At 62.8% G+C, this 21,174-nt stretch overlaps 1 protein-coding gene and 1 long non-coding RNA gene across 2 annotated transcripts; one reads left to right on the forward strand and one right to left on the reverse strand.

Moving 5' to 3' along the window:
- Positions 1-72: 72 nt before the first annotated feature.
- LOC148182437 (uncharacterized) lies at positions 73-469 on the forward strand. The gene is made up of 3 exons (XR_015774705.1): positions 73-200; positions 233-301; positions 366-469. It is a non-coding gene; the product is annotated as an uncharacterized LOC148182437 (long non-coding RNA).
- Positions 470-753: 284 nt separating this feature from the next.
- SEMA4C (semaphorin 4C) lies at positions 754-19,872 on the reverse strand. Its single transcript, XM_005534221.3, has 14 exons — positions 19,647-19,872; positions 17,451-17,599; positions 17,303-17,365; positions 15,622-15,720; positions 14,271-14,367; positions 14,081-14,197; positions 13,865-14,016; positions 9,753-9,928; positions 6,609-6,753; positions 4,710-4,932; positions 3,684-3,799; positions 3,449-3,606; positions 2,402-2,472; positions 754-1,729 (listed from the first exon to the last, which is right to left on the reverse strand). The coding sequence occupies exons 1-14, from the start codon at positions 19,870-19,872 to the stop codon at positions 888-890; spliced, it is 2,634 nt and encodes an 877-aa protein (XP_005534278.2). The 3' UTR covers positions 754-887.
- Between the last annotated feature and the right edge of the window lie 1,302 nt (positions 19,873-21,174).

Here is a 21,174-nt window from a genome sequence, read left to right on the forward strand (position 1 = left end):
GGTACCGAAGGCGGGGGTGGGCACCGGGAGCCCGCGGTGACACGGTGGCACGGCCCCGGGTGACAGCGGTGTCCCCGGGGAGGGGACAGGGCCAGGGTGACAGCCCTGTCCCCACAGGGCAGGTACCGCGATCCTGTCCCCAAGGGTGGGTGTCACCCGCAAGGCAGACACCGGTGCCAGGTGACAGTCCTGTCCCCAAGGTGGGCACTGGGGTGACAGTCCTGTCCCCAAGGTGGGCACCGGTGCCAGCCTGTCAGACCCCAAGGTGGGCACAGGGGTGACACCACTGTCCCCAGGGCAGGTACTGGGGTGACAATCCTGTCCCCAGGGCAGGTACTGGGGTGACACCACTGTCCCCAGGGCAGGTACTGGGGTGACAATCCTGTCCCCAGGGCAGGTCCAGTGCCAAGCTGAGCACTGGGGTGACACCGCTGTCCCCAGGGCAGGTCCCAGCGTGCCCATCCTGTCCCCAGGGTGGGTGCTGGGGTGCCAATCCTGTCCTGGGTGCCAATCCTGTCCCGGTACCGGTTCCAGGGTGCCAATCCTGCCCCGGTACCGGTTCCAGGGTGCCAATCCTGTCCCGGGTGCCAATCCTGCCCCGGTACCGGTTCCAGGGTGCCAATCCTGCCCTGGTACCGGTTCCAGGGTGCCAATCCTGTCCCGGTACCGGTTCCAGGGTGCCAATCCTGTCCCGGTACCGGTTCCAGGGTGCCAATCCTGTCCCAGTACCGGTTCCAGGGTGCCAATCCTGTCCAGGGTGCCAATCCTGTCCCGGTACCGGTTCCAGGGTGCCAAACCTGTCCCGGTACCGGTTCCAGGGTGCCAATCCTGCCCCGGTACCGGTTCCGGGCGTCCATCCGCTCTCCCGGCGCCGGGGCGGGCGCCGCTCACACCGACGACTCCTCGGGGTTGGAGTCGGGCAGGGGCTGGCGCTGCTGCAGCTTTCTCCGCAGCTCCTCGGCCAGCTCTGCGCAGGCCGGCCGCTCCTCGGCGCCCAGCGCCAGCCGGATGTAGCCGTTGGAGGCCGAGCCGCGCAGGGGGCCCAGGTGGATGCGGGTGGGCGAATGCAGCGGCTGCCCGGGGATGGCGGCGGGCGGCGAGCCGGCCCCGGGGCCGCCGTTGCGGCAGCAGGCGCCGCCGGCCGTGCTGGCGTGGCCGGGCACGATCTTGAGCGATCCGTCCGAGTAGTAATAACTGGAGGGATCCCAAAGCTTCTCGTCCGAGTCGGAGGCGGCGCTGGAGGCGAAGCGAGGGCTGGGCGGCTCTTTGGGCAGCTCGATGGGGTACACCAGGGTGCTCTCGATGGCTTTGGTGGCTTTGCCCAGCTCGTGGCGCAGCCGGCGCCACAGCGACAGCACGGCCAGCAGCAGCAGCAGGCACAGGGCGCCCAGGCACACGGCCAGCACCCACACGGCGCCCAGGCTCTCCAGCGGCGCCCGAGTCTCCAGCGGAGCCCCCGGGCCGGGCAGCACGGCCACGCGGTACTCCTGGGCCGGCAGCAGGGCGCCCTGCTCCTCGGCCAGGCAGCGGTACGTGCCGCTGTGCTGAGCCCCCGCCGCCGGCACCACCAGCGCCCGCAGCCGCGACTCGCCCAGCACCAGAACCTGCTCGGCCGCCAGGGCTCGGCCGTCGAAGGTCCAGAGGGCGCGGGCCAGGTTGGAGCCCAGGCGACACGTCAGGACCAGGTCGGTGCCCGCCACCACCGACACGTTCTTGGGAGTGAGGGGACCTGAGGGGAGCGGGAGGGGAGGGGTGAGGTGGGGGGATCCCTGGGGTGGGGTGGGATCCGTGGGGTGGGATCCGTGGGATGGGAGCCATGGGGTGGGATCCATGGGATGGGATTCATGGGATGGATGGGATCTGTGGGATGGATGGGATCCATGGGGTGGGATGAGATCCATGGGGTGGGATGGGATCCATGGGGTGGGATGGATGGGATTCATGGGACGGGATCCATGGGATGGGATCCATGGGGTGGATGGGATCCATGGGATCCATGGGGTGGGATCCATGGGATGGGGTCCATGGGGTGGGATGGGATCCATGGGATGGATGGGATCCATGGGATCCGTGGGGTGGGATCCATGGGATGAATGGGATCCATGGGATGGGATCCATGGGATGGATGGGATCCATGGGATGGGATCCATGGGATGGATGGGATCCGTGGGATGGGATCCATGGGATGGATGGGATCCGTGGGATCCGTGGGGTGGGATGGGTTCCATGGGGTGGGATCCATGGGATGAGACCCATGGGGTGGGATGGGATGAATGGGATCCATGGGATGGGATCCATGGGATGGGATGGGATCCGTGGGGTGGGATCCATGGGATGGATGGGATCCGTGGGATCCGTGGGGTGGCACGGGCACACCCGTGTGCCAGCCGTGGGGTCTCACCTTGCTTGGCCACCTGTGGCACGGAGCAGGCGCTGGTGTCGGAGCTCAGCACGTCCTGCACCAGGTGGGACCTGGGGGGGGAGAGCACAGTGAGGGGGTGCTCGTGGTGTCCCCTCCCCAGGGACCCCCAGGGATCCCTGATCCCACCCTGGGACCCTGCAGGGACACCCCAAATTATCACTGGGGACCCTGCAGGGACACCCCAAATTATCACTGGGGACCCTGCAGGGACACCCCAAAAATCACCCTGGGGCCCTGCAGGGACACCCCAAATTATCACTGGGGACCCTGCACAGACACCCCAAATTATCACTGGGGACCCTGCAGGGACACCCCAAATTATCACTGGGGACCCTGCAGGGACACCCCAAATTATCACTGGGGACCCTGCAGGGACACCCCAAATTATCACTGGGGACCCTGCAGGGGCACCCCAAATTATCACTGGGGACCCTGCAGGGACACCCCAAATTCCCACCCTGGGCAGAGCCAGCACCCTCTGGGGGGGTTGAACCTTTCCCAGAACCCAGCCCGAGCGTGCCCCGGGTGCTGTCCCCGGTGTCCCCAGTGCTGTCCCCGGTGTCCCTGGTGTCCCCAGTGCTGTCCCCAGTGTCCCCAGTGCTGTCCCCGGTGTCCCCAGTGCTGTCCCCGGTGTCCCTGGTGTCCCCAGTGCTGTCCCCGGTGTCCCTGGTGTCCCCAGTGCTGTCCCCAGTGTCCCCAGTGCTGTCCCCAGTGTCCCCAGTGCTGTCCCTGGTGTCCCCAGTGCTGTCCCCAGTGTCCCCAGTGCTGTCCCTGGTGTCCCCAGTGCTGTCCCCGGTGTCCCCAGTGCTGTCCCCGGTGTCCCCAGTGCTGTCCCCGGTGTCCCTGGTGTCCCCAGTGCTGTCCCCAGTGTCCCCAGTGCTGTCCCTGGTGTCCCCAGTGCTGTCCCTGGTGTCCCCAGTGTTGTCCCCAGTGTCCCCAGTGCTGTCCCCAGTGTCCCCAGTGCTGTCCCCGTTGTCCCCAGTGCTGTCCCCGGTGTCCCCAGTGCTGTCCCCGGTGTCCCCGTACCCGTTGTGGCCGTCGCTGCGGACGCAGGCGCTGCCGTTGCGGCTCCAGGCGCAGTAGGGGTCCCGTGCCAGCACGCAGTCGGTGCAGGACCGGTAGCGCCCGCACTCTGCCAGGGGCAGCTGGGCCACCTGCAGGCGGGACCCTGCGAACAGCAGCTTCTGCCAGGGGAGGGGACAGCGCTGAGGCGGCACTGCGGGTGACGCCGCGGTGACGCCGCCACCCCTGCCAGGCTCACCTTGGTGCCAGCCAGCGCCAGGCTCTCCACGGGCTGCGCCGGCTCGAACACCTGCAGCTCCTCCACCAGGTGGATGTGGGAGCCCAAGTCCAGCGCCTTGTGCACCCAGCCGTCACCTGCGGGCGGGCACGGCGGGCACTCGGGGATGGGGCACGCTGGGGGCTGCCCCATGCTGCCCTGTCCCTCTGTGCCTGTCCCCTGTCCCCATTTCTCTGTCCCTGTCCCCTTTGTGCCCCATCCCTTGTCCCTCTGTCCCCTGTCTCTGTCCCCCTGTCCCCATCCCTGTCTCCTGTCCCTTTCCCCTGTCCCCATCCCTGTCCCCGTCCCTTTCCCCTGTCCCCATCCCTGTCCCTGTCCCCATCAGTGTCCCCTGTCCCGTCCCCATCTCTGTCCCCATCCCTTTCCCCTGTCCCCATCCCTGTCCCTACCTGTCCCGATGAACAGCACCTTGTCCCCTGTCCCCATCCCTGTCCCCATGTCCCCTGTCCCTGTCCCCATCAGTGTCCCCTGTCCCCATGTCCCCTGTCCCCATCAGTGTCCCCTGTCCCCTGTCCCCATTCCTGTCCCTGTCCCCATCAGTGTCCCCATGTCCCCTGTCCCCTGTCCCTGTCCCCATCCCTGTCCCTGTCCCCATCAGTGTCCCCTGTCCCCGTCCCTACCTGTCCCGATGAACAGCACCTCGTAGGTGTTCCTGTCCCCCTGTCCCCATCCCTGTCCCCCTGTCCCCATGTCCCCTGTCCCCTGTCCCCTGTCCCCGTCCCTACCTGTCCCGATGAACAGCACCTCGTAGGTGTTCCTGTCCCCCTGTCCCCATCCCTGTCCCCATCCCTGTCCCCCTGTCCCCATCCCTGTCCCCTGTCCCCATCCCTACCTGTCCCGATGAACAGCACCTCGTAGGTGTTCCTGTCCCCCTGTCCCCATCCCTGTCCCCCTGTCCCCATGTCCCCATCCCTGTACCCCTGTCCCCTGTCCCCATCCCTGTCCCCATGTCCCCCTGTCCCCATGTCCCCATGTCCCCGTCCCTACCTGTCCCGATGAACAGCACCTCGTAGGTGTTCCCGTCCAGCCCGGCCACGCGATCCACCACGAGCTGGGTGAAGTTGGAGTCCTTCTTGAGGAGCAGGGGCCGGCCGCGCTGCGGGGCCACGGCCTCGTCCATCAGCGGGTGCTTCTTGGCGAAGTTGAGCGTGTTGTCGGGCAGCTCCAGCGAGCTGCCGAAGCCGTTCTGCCGGTGCCAGTCCGTGATGCACTGGGGACAGCGGGGACAGCTCAGGGCTGGGACACAGCCCCCGGCCACAGCTGGATCCTAAATCCTCTATTGGGGGCACAGCTGGATCCTAAATCCTCTATTGGGGGCACAGCTGGATCCTAAATCCCTCTGCAGGGTACAGCGGGATCCCAAATCATCCCAGCGGGATCCCAAATCATCACAGCTGGATCCCAAATCATCCCAAATAGTCCCAAATCATCACAGCTGGAGCCCAAATCATCACAGCTGGATCCCAAATCATCCCAAATCATCACAGCTGGATCCCAAATCATCCCAAATCATCCCAAATCATCACAGCTGGAGCCCAAATCATCCCAAATCATCCCAAATCATCCCAGCTGGATCCCAAATCATCACAGCTGGAGCCCAAATCATCACAGCTGGATCCCAAATCATCACAGCTGGATCCCAAATCATCACAGCTGGATCCCAAATCATCCCAAATCATCCCAGCGGGATCCCAAATCATCCCAAATCATCACAGCTGGATCCCAAATCATCCCAAATCATCCCAGCGGGATCCCAAATCATCCCAAATCATCACAGCTGGAGCCCAAATCATCACAGCTGGATCCCAAATCATCCCAAATCATCACAGCTGGATCCCAAATCATCCCAAATCATCCCAGCTGGATCCCAAATCATCCCAAATCATCACAGCTGGAGCCCAAATCATCCCAAATCATCACAGCTGGAGCCCAAATCATCCCAAATCATCACAGCTGGAGCCCAAATCATCCCAAATCATCACAGCTGGAGCCCAAATCATCCCAAATCATCCCAGCTGGAGCCCAAATCATCCCAAATCATCCCAGCTGGATCCCAAATCATCACAGCTGGAGCCCAAATCATCCCAAATCATCACAGCGGGATCCCAAATCCTCTACGGGAGCACAGCTGGATCCCAATCCCTCTCAGGAAGGCACATGGGATCCCAGATCCTCTTAGGAGGGCACAGGTGGATCCCAACCCCTCAGAGATCACCTCCAGCCCCAGGGATGGATCCCAATCCCCCAGAGATCACCTCCAGCCCCACAGATGGATCCCAACCCCTCAGAGATCACCTCCAGCCCCACAGGTGGATCCCAACCCCTCAGAGATCACCTCCAGCCCCAGGGATGGATCCCAATCCCCCAGAGATCACCTCCAGCCCCACAGATGGATCCCAACCCCTCAGAGATCACCTCCAGCCCCACAGGTGGATCCCAGAGATCACCTCCAGCCCCACAGGTGGATCCCAGAGATCACCTCCAGCCCCACAGGTGGATCCCAGAGATCACCTCCAGCCCCACAGGTGGATCCCAGAGATCACCTCCAGCCCCAGGGATGGATCCCAGAGATCACCACCAGCCCCACAGGTGGATCCCAGAAATCACCTCCAGCCCCAGGGATGGATCCCAGAGATCACCTCCAGCCCCACAGGTGGATCCCAGAGAACACCTCCAGCCCCACAGGTGGATCCCAGAGATCACCTCCAGCCCCAGGGATGGATCCCAATCCCCCAGAGATCACCTCCAGCCCCACAGGTGGATCCCAGAGATCACCTCCAGCCCCACAGGTGGATCCCAACCCCTCAGAGATCACCTCCAGCCCCACAGGTGGATCCCAGAGATCACCTCCAGCCCCACAGCAGACCCCGGGCACTCCGCTCTCACCGCTCCGGGCCGCGGGCTGGGCACCTCGCCCGAGTATCGGCCCCATTTCTGCGCCTGCTCCCGGTACTCCTTGTAGGGCCCCTCGAAGGCTTTCCGCACCTCCAGGATGTGGTAGCGGCAGATGGCAGAGACGTCCACGTCCCCCCTGCGGGCACCGGGACACGGGCACCGTGACCACCATGGGCACCGGGACACGGGCACCGTGACCACCATGGGCACCGGGACACGGGCACCGTGACCACCATGGGCACCGGGACACGGGCACCATGACCACCATGGGCACCGGGACACGGGCACCATGACCACCATGGGCACCGGGACACGGGCACCGTGACCACCATGGGCACCGGGACATGGGCATCATGGGCATTGGGGCATGGGCACCATGGGCATCATGGCCACCATGGCCACCACAGGCACAGGGACATGGCCACCATGAGCACAGGGACATGGCCACCATGGCCACCATGGGCACTGGGACATGGGCACCATGGGCACCATGGGCAAAAGGACATGGCCACCATGGCCACCACAGACACAGTGACACAGCCAGCAGACAAGTGACACAGCCAGCACAGACACAGTGACACAGCCAGCAGACAAGTGACACAGCCACCACAGACACAGTGACACAGCCACCACAGACACAGTGACACAGCCACCACAGACAAGTGACACAGCCACCACAGACACAGTGACACAGCCAGCACAGACACAGTGACACAGCCAGCACAGACACAGTGACACAGCCAGCACAGACACAGTGACACAGCCAGCACAGACACAGTGACACAGCCACCACAGACAAGTGACACAGCCACCACAGACACAGTGACACAGCCACCACAGACACAGTGACACAGCCAGCACAGACACAGTGACACAGCCACCACAGACACAGTGACACAGCCAGCACAGACACAGTGACACAGCCACCACAGACACAGTGACACAGCCACCACAGACACAGTGACACAGCCAGCACAGACACAGTGACACAGCCAGACACAGTGACACAGCCACCACAGACACAGTGACACAGCCACCACAGACACAGTGACACAGCCAGCACAGACAGTGACACAGCCACCACAGACACAGTGACACAGCCACCACAGACACAGTGACACAGCCACCACAGACAGTGACACAGCCACCACAGACACAGTGACACAGCCACCACAGACACAGTGACACAGCCACCACAGACACAGTGACACAGCCAGCACAGACACAGTGACACAGCCAGACACAGTGACACAGCCAGCACAGACACAGTGACACAGCCAGCACAGACACAGTGACACAGCCAGCACAGACAAGTGACACAGCCAGCACAGACACAGTGACACGGCCACCACAGACACAGTGACACAGCCACCACAGACAAGTGACACAGCCACCACAGACACAGTGACACAGCCACCACAGACACAGTGACACAGCCAGCACAGACAAGTGACACAGCCAGCACAGACACAGTGACACAGCCAGCACAGACACAGTGACACAGCCAGACACAGTGACACAGCCACCACAGACACAGTGACACAGCCAGCACAGACACAGTGACACAGCCACCACAGACACAGTGACACAGCCAGCACAGACACAGTGACACAGCCACCACAGACACAGTGACACAGCCACCACAGACAAGTGACACAGCCAGCACAGACACAGTGACACAGCCACCACAGACACAGTGACACAGCCAGCACAGACACAGTGACACAGCCACCACAGACACAGTGACACAGCCAGACACAGTGACACAGCCAGCACAGACACAGTGACACAGCCAGCACAGACACAGTGACACAGCCAGCACAGACACAGTGACACAGCCAGCACAGACACAGTGACACAGCCAGCACAGACAGTGACACAGCCAGCACAGACACAGTGACACAGCCACCACAGACAAGTGACACAGCCAGCACAGACACAGTGACACAGCCACCACAGACACAGTGACACAGCCAGCACAGACACAGTGACACAGCCACCACAGACAAGTGACACAGCCAGCACAGACACAGTGACACAGCCACCACAGACACAGTGACACAGCCAGCACAGACACAGTGACACAGCCACCACAGACAGTGACACAGCCACCACAGACACAGTGACACAGCCACCACAGACACAGTGACACAGCCACCACTGACAGTGACACAGCCAGCACAGACACAGTGACACAGCCAGACACAGTGACACAGCCACCACAGACACAGTGACACAGCCACCACAGACACAGTGACACAGCCAGCACAGACACAGTGACACAGCCACCACAGACACAGTGACACAGCCAGACACAGTGACACAGCCAGCACAGACACAGTGACACAGCCAGACACAGTGACACAGCCAGACACAGTGACACAGCCACCACAGACACAGTGACACAGCCACCACAGACACAGTGACACAGCCACCACAGACAAGTGACACAGCCAGCACAGACACAGTGACACAGCCAGCACAGACACAGTGACACAGCCACCACAGACACAGTGACACAGCCAGCACAGACACAGTGACACAGCCAGACACAGTGACACAGCCAGCACAGACACAGTGACACAGCCAGCACAGACACAGTGACACAGCCAGCACAGACAAGTGACACAGCCAGCACAGACACAGTGACACAGCCACCACAGACACAGTGACACAGCCACCACAGACAAGTGACACAGCCAGCACAGACAAGTGACACAGCCACCACAGACACAGTGACACAGCCAGCACAGACACAGTGACACAGCCACCACAGACACAGTGACACAGCCAGCACAGACACAGTGACACAGCCACCACAGACACAGTGACACAGCCAGCACAGACACAGTGACACAGCCAGCACAGACAAGTGACACAGCCACCACAGACACAGTGACACAGCCACCACAGACAAGTGACACAGCCACCACAGACACAGTGACACAGCCACCACAGACACAGTGACACAGCCACCACAGACAGTGACACAGCCACCACAGACACAGTGACACAGCCACCACAGACACAGTGACACAGCCACCACAGACACAGTGACACAGCCACCACAGACAAGTGACACGGCCACCACGGCCACCACGGCCACCACGGCCCCAGGGCCGGGCCAGCACCCACCAGCGGGCGCGGAAGACGCCGAAGAAGGCGGTGTCCTGCCAGCGGGCGCCGGGCAGGGTGAACACGGCCTGCAGGCGGTTGAAGTGCAGCTGCTGCTCCGGCGCCGAGCACACCAACCGCGCCTTCAGGAACGACGTCCACTTCTTCTGCAGCGTCCGCGCGCCGCCCACGTCACCCTGAGGGGACAGCGACGGCGTGGGGACGGGGACAGGGACAGGTGGGGACAGGGACAGGGACAGGTGGGGACAGGGACAGGGAGAGTGTGGGGATTGGGACGGGGACAGAGTGGGGACAGGGACACCGTGGGGATGGGGACAGTGTGGGGACAGCGACAGCGTGGGGACAGCGACAGCGTGGGGACAGGGACAGCGTGGGGACAGCATGGGGACAGGGACACCGTGGGGACAGGGAGAGCGTGGGGACAAGGACACTGTGGGGAAGGGACAGGGACAGGGACACCACTTCACACCGGGACAGGGACAGTGTGGGGACAGGGACACCGTGGGGACAGGGACACCATGGGGACCGGGACAGGGACAGCATGGGGACATGGACAGGGCTATCATGGGGGCTGGGACAAAGCCACCAAAGTGACCATGGGCACCAGGACAGGGCCACCAAGGGCACCAGGACAAGGCCACCATGGGCACCAGGACAAGGCCACCAAGGGCACCAGGACAGGGCCACCATGGTGACCATGGTCACCAGGACAGGGCCACCAAGGGCACCAGGACAGGGCCACCATGGGCACCAGGACAGGGCCACCAAGGACACCAGGACAGGGACACCATGGTCACCAGGACAGGGCCACCATGGTCACCAGGACAGGGCCACCAAGGGCACCAGGACAGGGCCACCATGGGCACCAGGACAGGGCCACCATGGTCACCAGGACAGGGCCACCATGGTCACCAGGACAGGGCCACCAAGGGCACCAGGACAGGGCCACCAAGGGCACCAGGACAAGGCCACCATGGGCACCAGGACAGGGCCACCATGGTCACCAGGACAGGGCCACCAAGGGCACCAGGACAGGGCCACCAAGGGCACCAGGACAAGGCCACCAACGGCACCAGGACAGGGCCACCATGGGCACCAGGACAAGGCCACCAAGGGCACCAGGACAGGGCCACCAAGGGCACCAGGACAGGGCCACCATGGTCACCAGGACAGGGCCACCAAGGGCACCAGGACAGGGCCACCATGGTCACCAGGACAGGGCCACCATGGGCACCAGGACAAGGCCACCAAGGGCACCAGGACAAGGCCACCATGGGCACCAGGACAGGGCCACCATGGTCACCAGGACAGGGCCACCATGGTCACCAGGACAAGGCCACCATGGTCACCAGGACAAGGCCACCATGGGCACCAGGACAGGGCCACCAAGGGCACCAGGACAGGGCCACCAAGGGCACCAGGACAAGGCCACCATGGTCACCAGGACAGGGCCACCATGGTCACCAGGACAGGGCCACCAAGGGCACCAGGACAGGGCCACCATGGTGACCATGGTCACCAGGACAGGGCCACCAAGGGCACCAGGACAGGGCCACCATGGTCACCAGGACAAGGCCACCATGGGCACCAGGACAGGGCCACCATGGGCACCAGGACAAGGCCACCATGGTCACCAGGACAGGGCCACCAAGGGCACCAGGACAAGGCCACCATGGGCACCAGGACAAGGCCACCATGGTCACCAGGACAAGGCCACCATGGTCACCAGGACAGGGCCACCAAGGGCACCAGGACAAGGCCACCATGGTCACCAGGACAAGGCCACCATGGTCACCAGGACAGGGCCACCAAGGGCACCAGGACAGGGCCACCAAGGACACCAGGACAGGGCCACCAAGGGCACCAGGACAGGGCCACCAAGGACACCAGGACAGGGCCACCAAGGGCACCAGGACAGGGCCACCATGGTCACCAGGATAAGGCCACCATGGTCACCAGGACAGGGCCACCAAGGGCACCAGGACAGGGCCACCATGGTCACACCCTAACGTATTACAGTCTAACAATAACATAACAATTTTAAAAACCTAAAAAACCCCACAATAAATATAAAATGAGTTTTGTATCATTACGTATCGCCTGTGAGAAACGCGATGATAATTAATTAATGACGGCGATAATTATAAATATAATTAGAGAATTAGTAAAAACGCCTTGGTTTCATGATGATCGTTTTATGTCACGTGCGAAAGAATTAATGATTACCATGAAAAATGGAGTAATTATTAATGGAATGTAATAATGGAATGATTAACCCAAATGCATTAATTTCACAGTGATAATAATGGAAATATTAGTACAAACTCATTAGTTTGATGATGATAACAATGGAAATATTAGTAGGAATAGATTAGTTTAGTGATGATTATAAATATAATAATAATGGAAATATTAATAGAAGCCCATTAATTTAATAATGATAGCAATAATGAAAATATTAGTAAAAACATCTTAATTTCATGATAATAATAATGGCAATATTAATAGAATTCAATTAATTTCATTATAATAATAATGACAATATTAATAGAATTCAATTAATTTCATGATAATATGAACCCAAACCTAAACCCAAACCCAAACCCAAACCCAAACCCAAACTGAAACCCAAACCCAAACTGAAACCCAAACCCAAACCCAAACCCGAACCCAAACCTGAACCCAAACCCGAACCCGAACCCGAACCCAAACCCAAACCCAAACCCAAACCCGAACCTAAACCCAAACCCAAACTGAAACCTAAACCCAAACCCAAACCCAAACCTAAACCCAAACCCAAACTGAAACCCAAACCCAAACCCAAACCCAAACCCAAACCCAAACCCAAACCTAAACCCAAACCCGAACCCAAACCCAAACTGAAACCCAAACCCAAACCCAAACCCAAACCCAAACCCAAACCCAAACCTAAACCCAAACCCAAACTGAAACCCAAACCCAAACCCAAACCCAAACCCAAACCCAAACCCAAACCTAAACCCAAACCCAAACCCAAACCCAAACCCAAACCCAAACCTAAACCCAAACCCAAACCCAAACCCAAACCTAAACCCAAACCTAAACCCAAACCCAAACCCAAACCCAAACCTGAACCCAAACCCAAACCCAAACCTAAACCCAAACCCAAACCCAAACCCAAACCCAAACCCAAACTGAAACCCAAACTGAAACCCAAACCCAAACCTAAACCCAAACCCAAACCCAAACCCAAACCCAAACCCAAACCCAAACCTAAACCTAAACCCAAACCCAAACCTAAACCCAAACCCAAACCTAAACCCAAACCCAAACCCAAACCTAAACCCAAACCCAAACCTAAACCCAAACCCAAACCTAAACCCAAACCCAAACCCAAACCCAAACCCAAACCCAAACCCAAACCTAAACCCAAACCCAAACCCAAACTGAAACCCAAACCCAAACTGAAACCCAAACCCAAACCCAAACCCAAACCCAAACCCAAACCCAAACTGAAACCCAAACTGAAACCCAAACCCAAACCCAAACCCAAACCCAAACCCAAACCCAAACCCAAACCTAAACCCAAACCCAAACCCAAACCCAAACCCAAACCCAAACCTAAACCCAAACCCAAAGCTAAACCTAAACCCAAACCCAAACCCAAACCCAAACCTAAACCCAAACCCAAACCCAAACCTAAACCTAAACCCAAACCCAAACCCAAACTGAAACCCAAACCCAAACCCAAACCTAAACCCAAACCCAAACCCAAACCCAAACCCAAGCCAGCCTCGTGTCCCCAGGCTGTCCCAGCTGTCCCCAGGTGTGTCCCCAGCTGTCCCCAGGTGTATCTCGGGTATCCCCAGCTGTCCCCAGGTGTATCTCAGGTATCCCCAGCTGTCCCCAGGCTGTCCCCAGGTGTCCCCCCCGCTGTCCCCAGCTGTCCCCAGTTGTCCTCAGATATCCCCAGGCTGTCCCCAGCTGTCCCCAGGTGTGTCCCCAGCTGTCCCCAGGTGTATCTCAGGTATCCCCAGCTGTCCCCCGCTATCCCCAGCTGTCCCCAGGTGTGTCCCCAGCTGTCCCCAGGTGTATCTCAGGTGTATCTCAGCTGTCCCCATCTGTCCCCGTACCTTGCAGACCCGCGCCACGCGTGCCACCACCTGCTCGGCGTAGCAGTCGTACTCGACGGCGCGCTCGCTGAAGAAGAAGTACACCTTGTCGTCGTCGCCGCTGCCGCTGCCCGCGCTCTCCGGCACGAAGGCGGACGCCACGAAGTGGGGCTCTGCGGAGGCACGGTGTCACCGGTGTCCCCCGGGTCCCCTCCCCGCGCCCCCGCCGCGCCCCACCGTTCAGCCAGGAGGTCAGGTACTCCGTCTTCATGGAGTAGTGCGGGCCCAGGTTGCGCAGGATGACGGGCTCCGTGCCCAGGAAGTTGTTGAAGGTGGCGGAGTAGAGCTCCCCGTCTGTGAGGGAGGGGTTTTAGGGGGGGTGGCGGGTGCTGGGGACACCCCCTGGGTCCCCAGAGGTGTCACCTACCCACGATGAGGCCGGTGTGGCCCTTGGTGGGGTCGTAGGGACATTTGCCTTTGCCGTCCTCGAACGCCACCGGGTCCAGGGTGAAGCCGGAGAGCTCCTGGGGGGCACGGGGAGGGTGGGGGGTCCTAAGTCAGGTTCCCCCCTGCCAGACAGGCCCCAGGCACAGGGACACCCCCTGAGTGACCCTCCTGGGGACAGGGACAGCCCTCGAGGAGACAGGGACAGCCCTGGATGACACATCCTGGGGACAGGGACATCCCTGGACCACCCTGGGGACAGGGACATCCCTGGATGAGCCATCCTGGGGACAGGGACATCCCTGGATGACACATCCTGGGGACAGGGACATCCCTAGATGATCCATCCTGGGGACAGGGACACCCCTGGATGACACATCCTGGGGACAGGGACATCCCTAGATGATCCATCCTGGGGACAGGGACATCCCTGGACCACCCTGGGGACAGGGACAGCCCTGGATGACACATCCTGGGGACAGGGACATCCTTGGATCACCCTGGGGACAGGGACATCCCTGGATGAGCCATCCTGGGGACAGGGACACCCCTGGAGGACCCATCCTGGGGACAGGGACATCCCTGGATGAGCCATCCTGGGGACAGGGACCCCTCCAAAATGACCCATTCTGGGGACAGGGACACCCCTGGACGACTCTGGGGACAGGGACAGCCCTGGATGAGCCATCCTGGGGACAGGGACAGCCCTAGATGACACATTCTGGGGACGGGGACACCCCTGGACGACTCTGGGGACAGGGACACCCCTGGAGGACCCATCCTGGGGACAGGGACATCCTTGGATCACCCAGGGGACAGGGACACCCCTGGATGATCCCTTATGGGGACAGGGACACCCCTGGAGGACCCATCCTGGGGACAGGGACATCCCTGGATCACCCTGGGGACGGGGACACCCCTGGATGATCCCTTATGGGGACAGGGACATCTCTGGATGATCCATCCTGGGGACAGGGACACCCCTGGACCACCCTGAGGACGGGGACACCCCTGGATGACCCAACCTGGGGACAGGGACACCCCTGGACCACCCTGAGGACGGGGACACCCCTGGATGACCCAACCTGGGGACAGGGACACCCCTGAATGACCCTGGGGACAGGAACACCCCTGGGCCACCCTGGGGACAGGAACCCCTCCAAAATGACCCACCTGGGACACCCCAAGTGCACAGCAGACACCCCCAGCCCTCCCTCACGCGCACAAACCCCACCCCACGCGTACAGGGACGCCCCTAAATGCCACCCCTGGGGACGAGGCCACCCTGCAGGGGGGCACTGGGGTCCCCCCGGGCTTTGGGGACCCCCACTCACGATGTAGGTGCACTTGGGCTGGAAGGCGTAGGTGCCGCAGGCGTACAGGTGAGAGCTGTTGTAGCTCTGCAGGAAGCGCACGTAGTTGAAACAGTCGGTCTGGGAGGGGACACAGGGGACATTAATGGCACAGCACAGGGCATGGGGACACGGCGTGGGGACACTGGCATGGGACAGGGGACACGGCGTGGGGACACTGGCATGGGACAGGGGACATGGCATGGGGACACTGGCATGGGACAGGGGACATGGCATGGGACACAGGCATGGGACAGGGGACACTGGCATGGGGACACTGGCATGGGACAGGGGACACGGCGTGGGGACACTGGCATGGGACAGGGGACATGGCATGGGGACACTGGCATGGGACAGGGGACACGGCGTGGGGACACTGGCATGGGACAGGGGACACTGGCATGGGGACAGTGGCATGGGACAGGGGACATGGCATGGTGGGGACAGTGGCATGGGACAGGGGACACGGCATGGGGACACTGGCATGGGACAGGGATAGGGGACAGGGGACACTGCCACCACAAGGTGACAGGGGGCATGGCATGGGGTCACTGGCATGGGACAGGGGACACAGCGTGGGGACACTGGCACGGGACAAGGGACACGGCATGGGGACACTGGCATGGGACAGGGGACACTGGCATGGGACAGGGGACACTGGCATGGGGACACAGGCATGGGACAGGGGACATGGCATGGGGACACAGGCATGGGACAGGGGACACTGGCATGGGACAGGGGACACTGGCATGGGACAGGGGACATGGCATGGGGACACAGGCATGGGACAGGGGACACTGGCATGGGGACACAGGCATGGGATAGGGGACACTGCCATCACATGGGGACAGGGAAACACAGCACAGAGACACAGGGTGACAGCACAGGGACAGGGACACGAGCTGGAATGGCATGGGGACACAGGGTGACAGCACGGGGACACAGGGACAGGGACACTGGGGCTGGAATGGCACAGGGACACAGGGACAGGGACACTGGGGCTGGAATGGCACAGGGACACAGGGACAGGGACACTGGGGCTGGAATGGCACAGGGACACAGGGACAGGGACACTGGGGCTGGAATGGCACAGGGACACAGGGACAGGGACACTGGGGCTGGGATGGCACAGAGACACAGGGTGACAGCATGGGGACACAGGGTGACAGCACAGGGACACCAGGGACACAGGGACAGGGACTCCGGGACTGGAATGGCACAGAGACACAGGGTGACAGCATGGGGACACAGGGTGACAGCACAGGGACACAGGGACAGGGACTCCGGGGATGGAATGGCACAGGGACACAGGGTGACAGCACGGGGACACAGGGACAGGGAATGGCACAGAGACACAGGGTGACAGCACGGGGACACAGGGACAGGGAATGGCACAGAGACACAGGGTGACAGCATGGGGACACAGGGTGACAGCACAGGGACACCAGGGACACAGGGACAGGGACTCCGGGGCTGGAATGGCACAGAGACACAGGGTGACAGCACGGGGACACAGGGACAGGGAATGGCACAGAGACACAGGGTGACAGCACGGGGACACAGGGTGACAGGGACACTGGGGCTGGAATGACACAGAGACACAGGGTGACAGCATGGGGACAGGGACACCGGGCCACTGGGTGGCCCAGCACCCAGCACCCACCTGGTTGTTCTTGCCCTTCTGCACGCACTCCGCTTTCTTCTCCACGGGCGCCTGCCAGGAGATCTGGGGGTGGCAGAGGGGTCAGGGGCTGGGGGGTCGCCCCCCACCCCAAACCCCCACCCGTTTTTGGGGTGTCCCGGGGCCTCACCGCCGCCTTGAGCTCCACGGTGCCGGTGGCCAGGGCGAACACGGCCTCGCGGGCGCCCACGTAGAGCAGCGCCTCGGCCTCGTCCAGCGTCAGCGTCACGTAGTGAGACACCCCGCCCTGGGAGAAGCGCTTGGCAGTGTCCCGCAGCTCTGTGGGGACAGGGACACCGGGCTGGGACCTCCCCTCAGCTCTGTGGGGACACTGGGACACCCCTGCAGCTCTGTGGGGACAGGGACACCGGGCTGGGACCTCCCCTCAGCTCTGTGGGGACACTGGGACACCCCTGCAGTTCTGTGGGGACAGGGACACCGGGGCAGGGACCTCCCCTCAGCTCTGTGGGGACACTGGGACACCCCTGCAGCTCTGTGGGGACAGGGACACCGGGGCAGGGACCCCACAGCTCTGTGGGGACACCGGGCTGGGACCTCCCCACAGCTCTGTGGGGACAGTGGGACCCCCCTGCAGCTCTGTGGGGACAGGGACACCGGGGCAGGGACCCCACAGCTCTGTGGGGACAGGGACACCGGGCTGGGACCCCCCTGCAGCTCTGTGGGGACAGGGACGCTGGGCTGGGACCCCCGAGCACCCCCGCCCCCGCCGGACCCCCCCGGAGGCCCCCGGCCCCGTGGCACACAAAGGTCCCTTTGTCACCGGCGGTGCCGGGTGAACACAGTGGCCTTTGCAGGGACCCCGCGCCCCCCCCCGCGCCCCCCGGCCACCCCCGGGCCCCGCAGAAAGGAACCATTGACGGGACAGAGCCAGGGCCCCGGGCGGGGACAGGGACACGGGGCTGGCACGGCACGGGGGCGGCACGGGGACAGTGGCACGGCCGAGGGTGGGGGACAAGGGACACTGCACAGGGACAGTGGCACGGCTGAGGGTGGGGGACAGGGCGTGGGGACAAGGGACACTGCACGGGGACAGTGGAACGGCTGAGGGTGGGGGACAAGGGACACTGCACAGGGACAGTGGCACTGCTGAGGGTGGGGGACAAGGGACACTGCTGAGGTGGGGGACAGGGCGTGGGGACAAGGGACACTGCACAGGGACAGTGGAATAGCAGAGGGCATGGGGACAGGGCATGGGGACAAGGGACACTGCACAGGGACAGTGGCACTGCTGAGGGTGGGGGACAAGGGACACTGCACAGGGACAGTGGAATAGCAGATGGCATGGGGACAGGGGACACTGGCACGCGACAGGGGAATGTGACACAGCACAGGGACACGGCATGGCACAGGGACAGGGCCACTGGAGCTGGCACAGCATGGGGACACAGGGTGACAGCACAGGGCAGGGACACAGGCTGCTGGCACAGGACAGGGACAGAATCTCGGGGTGCTGGCAGGGCAGGGGGATGTGGCAGAGGGATGGCACAGCAAAGGGACGGGGACAGGATGATGGCAGGGTGTGGGGACAGGAAACGGCCGAGGGATGGGACAAGGGACACGGCAGACGGATGGGACAGGGTGGTGGCAGGGCGTGGGCACAGGGGATGTGGAGGAGGGATAGGACAAAGGACCTGGCACAGGGATGGGGACAGGGGACAGGGCTGGGACAGGGGACACGGCACAGGGCTGGGACAGGGGACATGGCACAGGGATGGGACAAGGGACACGGCACAGGGCTGGGACAGGGGACATGGCACAGGGATGGGACAAGGGACACGGCACAGGGGACACGGCACAGGGGACACAGCACAGGGATGGGGACAAGGGACACAGCACAGGGGACACGGCACAGGGGACACAGCACAGGGATGGGGACAAGGGACACAGCACAGGGATGGGACAGGGGACACGGCACAGGGATGGGGACAAGGGACACGGCACAGGGATGGCACAGGGTACACGGCACAGGGATGGGGACAAGGGACACAGCACAGGGATGGCACAGGGTACACGGCACAGGGATGGGACAAGGGACACAGCACAGGGATGGGACAGGGTACACGGCACAGGGATGGGGACAAGGGACACGGCACAGGGCAGTGGCCCCCAGGCACCAGCACAGGGCTGGGCACACAGAGCACCATCCCTGCACATCCCCCATGTGTCCCCACAGACCCCAGTCTTGGGGACACCCACCCCACAGCGCCGACATACACAGTCGGGGGGACAACAGCCACCACCACCGTGTCACCCCACCGTGACAAGGGACACAACCAACCCCCCCGAACCCCGCTGCGGTACTCACCGGCGTAGGGGACAGTCCTCCTGGGCACAGCACTCCACGACACCCCCGGGGTGGCAGCGGCGCTGGTGGCAGCGGTGACGAGGGCCAGCAGCGCGGCGAGGGCCATGGCGCCGGCCCGGGGGGGACAGCGCGGGGTCCCTGCGGGGTGACACGGCCACACCGTGGCCCGGTCAGCTCCGCGGGGCAGCGGCGGCGTCACGCGGGCGGCGAGGGGGCAAGGCGGCATTGAGGCAGGGCTGGCACGAGTTTGGGGGCGCCCCGAAGCCTCGGGGGCACCCCGAGCCTGCTCCCCCTCCCCTCCCCTCCCCAAGGTCCCTCCGGAGCAGGAAACGGGACCCGGCCGTTTCCAACCTCCCCCTCCCCACCGCGTCCTGCCCGGGATGCCCCGGGGGTGCCCCCGCCGTGCTCCTCCCGCCCCCGGTGCCCCGGGCCGGGCAGGATGCGGCTGGGAATTGTTCTGCCCTGCCCGGAGGGAAGCAGGAAGTTGGGGGGGCTCGGGGGGGCCCCCAGTGACGGCTCGGGAAGGATTTCCGGGAGGGTGGGGGGCCGGGAATGGCTGTGGGAATGGGGGACACCCCAGCCGGGCTTCCTGGGGCGGGGGGGGTGAGGGTGGCACGGGCACATCTGGGGTGTCAGGGGAACATCTGGGGTGCCACGGGCACATCTGGGGTGTGATGGGCACATCTGGGGTGCCAGGGGAACATCTGGGGTGTGATGGGCACAGCTGGGGTGTCAGAGGAACATCTGGGGTACCACGGGAACATCTGGGGCGCCAAGGGCACAGCTGGGGTGCCACGGGAACATCTGGGGTGCCACGGGAACATCTGGGGTGCCACGGACACAGCTGGGGTACCACGGAACATCTGGGGTACCACGGGAACATCTGGGGTGCCACGGAAACATCTGGGGTACCATGGGAACATCTGGGGTGCCAGGGGAAAAAAGGGGGTGCCACGAGCACAGCACAGGGTGCCGGGGACACCGCTGAGGTGTCACAGGGAGAGTCGGGGTGCCACAGGCAAAGACGGGGTGTCACGGTCACGGCCGGGGTGCCACGGGCACAGCCGGGGGGGGCACAGCAGGTAAATCTGGGGTGCCACAGGTAAATCTGGGGTGCCACAGATAAACCTGGGGTGCCCTGGGCACAGGCAGGGTGCCACAGCCATGGCCAAGCTGCCGTGGGCACGGCTGGGGTTCAACAGGCACAGCCGGGGTGCAACAGGCACGGCGACAGGGACAAAAGCACAGCGAGGGTGCCACAGGCCACGGCCGTGCCCGGGGTGTCCCGGGCACCATCGGGGTGCCCTGGGCAAAGCCGGGGTGCCCTGGGCACGGCCGGGGCCCCCCGAAGCGGGGACAGGCGCCCTCAGGCAGGCCGGTGCCCCCGCGGTCCCCAAGTTCAGCGCTGGACACCCGCGAGTGGCCTGAGGGGCCGGGGGTGCCACCCGGGGTCCCCACAACGGTGCCACCTCAGGGTCCCCACCACGCTGCCCGCCCTTCCCGGGGGTCCCCACACGCCCCCGCGCCC

This window comes from Pseudopodoces humilis, chromosome 30, assembly GCF_049639895.1.
Source record: "Pseudopodoces humilis isolate 2021_Gansu_Grassland_sample_001 chromosome 30, ASM4963989v1, whole genome shotgun sequence".
Taxonomy (NCBI): Eukaryota; Metazoa; Chordata; class Aves; order Passeriformes; family Paridae; genus Pseudopodoces; species Pseudopodoces humilis.